General features: G+C 34.2%; 1 protein-coding gene across 2 annotated transcripts; it reads left to right on the top strand.

Annotated features, from left to right (window-relative positions):
- The first annotated feature begins 248 nt into the window (after window positions 1–248).
- LOC110103276 (steroid 5-alpha-reductase DET2) lies at window positions 249–1530 on the top strand. 2 transcript variants are annotated; one of them, XM_028699984.1, is made up of 2 exons: window positions 249–376; window positions 654–1530. In XM_028699984.1, exon 2 carries the CDS (start codon window positions 662–664, stop codon window positions 1469–1471), a length of 810 nt encoding a protein of 269 aa, XP_028555817.1. In that variant the 5' UTR covers window positions 249–376; window positions 654–661; the 3' UTR covers window positions 1472–1530. The 2 variants fall into 2 exon arrangements, with proteins under 2 accessions (XP_028555817.1, XP_020687587.1); XM_020831928.2 differs by having other exon boundaries at window positions 250–371.
- The last annotated feature ends 5073 nt before the right edge of the window (window positions 1531–6603 follow it).

The following is a 6603-nucleotide window of genomic DNA, read 5'->3' as shown; positions in this document are numbered from 1 at the left end:
AATGGGAGATGAAAGGTGTGAAAGTATATCCGAAAGGAAAATGCAGTTTTTTAATTAAGTCAAAATCGCCCGAAAAACGAGTGACTTATAAGTCACCATTCTAACGGGCGACTTATGCCATGTCACCAAGCCACATCACAATGCCACATCATCTGATCAGATATAAACTGCCATTTAAATAGTTGACTTTGTCAATTTTTAAATATTTTTAATATCGTGCTTAGTCCCTTAATTAACTTTTTAAATTATGCTGAGTTCAAAAATTTGTCCTTAAAAAAAACTCCCTCTAGGCCGGCATCCTATCTACATCCAGTCTTTCGGTCCTTCCAGCCTATTTTGGACATTCTCCGCGCCTCATTCCAAACAGCAGAAAAAAAAAAGGGGGTTTTACATACATACCACTTTATTTTATGCTATTTACATATCTAACACCCAAAACATTAATATTACATGACAACCACCCATAAAACAAATTTAGGTGCATGGAATGAAATATTAAAGTTTATAGGATGGTATGAATGGTAGAAAATGAATTATAGAAGTGGTATATTTGATATTAAAGTTGTATATGAGTGGTATGCATGTAATATTAATGTTTTGGGTGTTAAATATGTAAATAGCATGAAATAAAGTGGTATGTATGTAAATTTCCCAAAAAAAAATGGCACCGCCGGTCTCATTAGCAGACGAGTCCCTCTTCTACGGCGCCGTTCTTGCGATCTACCTCTTCTCCCCCTTAAGCGTCTTCTCGCTTCTCTTCGTCACCGTCCCCTATGGCAAGCACTACCGCGCTGGATGGGGCCCTTCTATTCCGTCGCCAATCTCATGGTTCTTAATGGAGAGCCCAACCCTTTGGCTCTCCCTCCTCCTCCTCCCCTTCGGCAAACATCGCTACAACCCGATTGCCCTTTCCATCCTCTCCCTCTTCTTCCTCCACTACATCAATCGCACACTAATCTACCCCCTCCGGCTCAGCCGCTTCGGCATCTCCGGCGGCCGCAGTGGCCTCCCCATCTCCATCGTCGCAATGGCCTTTGGCTTTAACCTCTTCAACGCATACATTCAGATCCGATCCATCACCCACTACACCGAATACGGTGGCCGGGCATGGACATGCGGGATTTGGACGGCGTCGAGAGTGGCGATCGGGGTCGGGATCTTTTTTTGGGGCATGGCGGTGAACGTTCGGTCAGATCTATCGCTGTTGAGGCTCAAGGCGGAGGGCAGCGGCGCGTACAAGATCCCAAGGGGCGGGTGGTTCGAGCTGGTGAGTTGCCCTAATTATATGGGGGAGGTGGCGGAGTGGCTGGGCTGGGCGGTAGTAGCGTGGTCGCCTGCGGCGTTTGGTTTTGCGCTCTTCACAGCGGCAAATTTAGTGCCGAGGGCTAGGTCGCATCATAAATGGTATCTAGATAAGTTTGGGGAGGACTATCCCAGATCAAGGAAAGCGGTTGTGCCCTATATCTTTTGATCTTTTAAAATCTGTAACTCTTGGCTGTATGGAGAAATAAAATGGATTTTATTTTGTTAGTTGTTTTTTTTTTTTAATTTAACGAGTGAAATTAAATTAATTTAGAATTATATGAAGAAATACATTTTTAAATATAAATTTTCTTGTTGAATTCTAATAACAAAATAAACGCGTTAGATTAACAAAATTCAATTTCTGATTAATTAAAAGAAATTGAATTTTTATTAAATTTTCTCACAACTAAATAATTGGTTTGAAATACATTTTAATTCAAAATATTTTTATTTTTATTTTATTATTTTTTAAACAATAACCTAATTACCATTTAAGCTAAGACTGCAAAATTATGATAATATATTATTCTAAAAATTTGAATCTTCCAATTGCAACATTCTTTACTTTTTATTAGATAAATGATTAAATACATATATGTTTATTTTTGCATTTGCATCTTATATTTGTTTTATAAACATTTTTTTTCGTTGTAATTGATTCATTTACCCATCGAAGTAATATTATATATGTGAGAAAAATTAACGATTGATTTGAATGCTCCTATTTTTGCTATTAAATACTACATAGATAATAGCATATTATTTTGAAATGATAGATATGATATTTTATAATAAACTTAAAGACCAAAATATGATTTTAAAAATTATCATTTTATGATTAAATACAAGAGAATAGCATACTACTTCGAAAGATATAAATGATATTTTTGCAAATGTATTTAAAATAAAAAAATGGGATATTGACAAAATGTCTGCATTTTCAATGATTTTTCATTTTCTTATTGAAATAAGATAAAGTTTAGTTTATTATGAGATCATGTTCTCCATAATGACAATTCATTACAATTAATTACATCTCAAGAGAGACGAGTTACCTGATAATATTTTTTATTGAAAAGTGAATTATTTTTTAGGATATTAAAGTTTATGACAAGTAAAAGAATTTTAGATTTATCAAAAAAGACTAATTCAAAGTTGAGTAATTCTTTCTATAAGTCTATGGATGAAGAGTAAGAAGCACTTAGATTCTAAGAAACTTATAAGTACTTCAGTCTATCCTATATTAGGGTTTATAATTTTGAGAAAAATTCAGAGAGCTGTGGGGTATTCCTAAAAATCTCCAAGCAAAATTGGAGACCCATTAAGCCACGAAGAGGTCATTGGAGCTTGCTCGAATTCACTCACATATGACTCTAGATGGTTGGAGAATTAGTGCACCTAGATGTTCTTGCAATGGAGAGGTTCAATGAATCAATTGTCATACTAGAGATATGCCATTTCAGGGGATATCATAAAAATTCAGGATGCACCTATACTAAATCTGGGCTACTCAAGGTGATTATGGGTTGTTTGGCTGGGTTCAAATGAGTGTCTTTCTGTTGGTTAAAATTGATAAGAGTCTTAGGGTTTACTAGGGAGTTTGTTTAGAAGGTTTAATTGCACATAGTTACTATGGTAGGGGATTTTCTGGCTACCTAAGGGGCATTAGGTGTCCACCTAGCTAATTAAAGGATCTAGAATATTCAAGGGTCTTTTAGTAGGGAAATAGTTAAATGGGCTATATTAGGTTGGAATGAATTTTATTTTGGCTTAGTTCAGTTCACTTTGGGTTTGCCTAATTGGTTGATCCAGATTTAGTCATGGGCTATGCATGTTAAATTAGTAAGTATAAGATTCTAGTAGTTTCGCTAAAACCATGGGAAAGAGGTATTAGGACCTAGTTCACAAAGGCAGGTATAGGGTTTCAATTTGCTAATCATTGTTGAATTGTAAAACATGGCTCACCAAGGATTGGAGAAGGTTTAGTTACGTTCAAAGAAGGGTTTAAAGGTCTTAAGAAATAACCTTGAGGGTGCAACTATTAGTTTTAGCTAGGGAAAGTAATTTTGTTAAGTTTACTATTTTAGATAATTTTAGGTTTAACCATGGACAAAGAAGTTAATCATGGGTTAACAAGCTTAGGAAGGTCCCAAGGTTAGTTCAAAAGGCTTGGAGTCCAAGGCTATGGTCTATATTAACTGAAAGTTTGTGTAGGTTGTTAGACCATATAGAATTGTCTCAATGCTAACCAAGAGGGGGGGGGGGAAGTGGGGGGGGGGGGGGGGGGGGGGTGAAATAGTTATTAAAACAATTTTTCTTGGATTTTCAAAAACCTTTTTAGAAAATTAAATCACTAATTCTAAAACATGTAGTTGTTTATAAAAATGATTATCCATAAAGGATTTTGCAACCTCAAAATTTTAAATATAGAAAATAAAAATATAGAAGAAAAATAAAAATAACAAAAGAACACTAAATTTTATAGTAGTTCAGTCCTACTTGACCTACATCTACTCCCTAGAGACTTCTCTAGGTATTGCACTAAATAATAGTGACTCTCCTTTTGCTCCCACAGTAAGGCGGAGAAGCCTTTACAAACTCTCTTCCACCAACCTAGTGCGGCAGAGAATTGTCGCCTTTGACACTCTCTATGTGATGCAACATATCGTCATATCCTTTTTAACCCTCCTGGTGAAGGCAGTGTACCTAGATCTAATGTTGAAGATCTTCTCCCAAGAGCCTCCAAAGAAGTTAGGCAAAAACTTGAAGAAGATAAATATATCCTCACTTTGGGCAACCTTTGTTAGTCCCTCGAAACTCCCCTTCACTAGATCTCTAACTCTTAACTCTTAAAATTTCTCCCATAAACACTCTCAATGGTCACTCTCAAGAAAAATTTGTAGCAAAAGGATCAAGAGACAGTCTTTAGGACTCTTTATATATATAAGACATGAAAGACTATCCAAAAACTAAAAAAAAAAAAAACCATCTAACATTCATACTGTACGATCATGGATCGTCTAGTATGAACTATTCAAAAAATTAGGGCTTTGTTTGGTACGAACTTGGATGAACCCAATTTCGTACAATGTCAATCGTTTGTATGAATAAAGATTGTATTGTATAAATAGTTCAAAAAAATGTGTTCATTCGATACGGTCTGATACGAACCTAATTTTATACTATATCAGTGGTTTGTATGAATGTAGATCATACTGTATGAATAGTTCAAAAAATAAATGTGTTCGTTCGGTATGATATGGTACAAACCTAATTTTATTGTCTTTCAATCATCTATATGAATGCATATCGTACTATTTAAGTAGTTTAAAAAATAAATATGTTTGTTTAGTACAATCTGGTACGAACCTAATTTCATACTCTATCAGTCAGTTGTATGACTTGACATTGTACATCACGAATAGTTAAAAAAAATTCAAGCCATGATTTGATTAACTTTATTCTGGAGGAAAATTGTCAAATCGTATAATATGATTTGATATTATACGATATGATTAGTCTTAAAGAATTCAATTTAAATTATATCTTGCTCCCCTTGTATGTGTGTGCATGGTTACCTAATTACAATCATACATCCTCAGACTCAAGAAATAAAAATAGAGATATACAAACTGTATTACATGAAATTTTATTATACCCTGTCTTGAAGTCTTCAACAATATGGAGTAATAGGGCTATCAATATTGGACACAACTTGAAACCTGACTTGGTCACGACCCAAAAAAATTTGGGTTCAAGTTAACCCGGTTAGCAAACGAGTCGGGTTCAGGTTCAGATATCTGACCCTATTCGAGTTTCGGGTCATGTTTGGGTCAACCTGGAAACCCTTTTTTGACCCAATTTCAACCCATTAAGTCCGAGGCCTAGGTTAGCTGGTTTGGTAGCTTCATTATTTGATTTATTTCACATGTTGACACTAATGTATTTACTCTTTCAATTTTCAAGTTTGTTTTTCCTCTTCTCTGTTCCATTGCATGCCTTGTCCCTTGCTCTAGCTTCCATTTGTGTTCTTCATGATTCGGTGGTTATTGTAGGCTCGATTTCTAAAGAATCACATGTGATGAATTCAAGTCTCCTTCTTTCCCCTCATAATTAGATATTTCCTCGCCAGCTTCAAATTTTGTTAGCATACATCGACAACCGATAACCCTTTTGGAGATAATGTAGTGATAAGATGATTGCTTGGCAAGATTTATAGAGTCTTTATTATAATTTTTTTAGTTTTCATAAGGTTTTATTTTCATTTTTGAGCTTCTCAAACCAAAACCCTAGGTGATGCGTGCATGATTAACAAACCCTAGAGATGATTTATTACTATTTTTCCTTTATTCTTTATTGATTTTAAAGTGTTTTATTTATATATGATTACATGATTTAGATCTTAATTGAAATCCCTTTGTTGATGTTCGTCCTCCGTTGTCTGTCGTTATATCAGTTTGGACTTTAGGATCTTATACGGATATAACTATTTATATAATGAGGAATGAGGGATTTGATTGACTGGTTTCTTTAGATATTAGGCTTTTATCCATGTATTTATAATTTGTTGTGGACCTATGGTCTTTTACTCTTTTACCTATTTGGTTATTTACATGATTAGCAATGATGAAATGATGGTCTTTTAAATATTATCATGCTATTTATATTTTATATTCTCAAAGCAAAGGGATTAGATTTTAGTAGTAATTTACATGCTATTTACTGTTGTTATTATCATAGCATCATAGCAATACTAGAGCCATGTATTTGTTTGTGATTGAATAGTTTTTTTAAATATTGTTAGAGTCATTGATTGTTGTCTAAAGTATGTGAATAGTTTAATAGTTTATATTTGTATTAACTTTAATAAATATTTTTAAATGGGCTTTGTTAGATGGAGGATTCTAACATAGTTGTTGAAAGTACTCAATCCAATGAGAATGTGCAAGTAGGCAATGCTCCTATTTCAGTTGACATTGAAAATGATGATGATGATTCATGTAATATTGATGAAAAAGGTTTAGATGACCCTACCACGAAGAAAAGAAGAAGAATGTAATCAATGGTTTGGAGTTTTTATGAGATGTTACCCCTTCCTAGTAAGAAAAGATGTAAATATAGAAAATGTGGGGCAATATATCAGTGTGATAGCAATTATGGCACTAAAAATTTAAGATTTAATTTACAAAATTGTAAAAATAGAGACACTCATGATTTTGGGCAACTTATTCTACAGTCAAATGCTACTTCGACCATCTCTATATCTGAATCTAGGTTTGATATGCATAAGTTTCGTGA

This window comes from Dendrobium catenatum, unplaced genomic scaffold (assembly GCF_001605985.2).
Source record: "Dendrobium catenatum unplaced genomic scaffold, ASM160598v2 fragScaff_scaffold_1422, whole genome shotgun sequence".
NCBI lineage: Eukaryota > Viridiplantae > Streptophyta > Magnoliopsida > Asparagales > Orchidaceae > Dendrobium > Dendrobium catenatum.
This window is presented reverse-complemented; position numbering and strand designations above follow the sequence as displayed.

Coding starts and splice junctions, on each gene's coding strand:
- LOC110103276 (XM_028699984.1), top strand. CDS start 662: ATGGCACCGCCGGTCTCATTAGCAGACGAGTCCCTCTTCTACGGCGCC.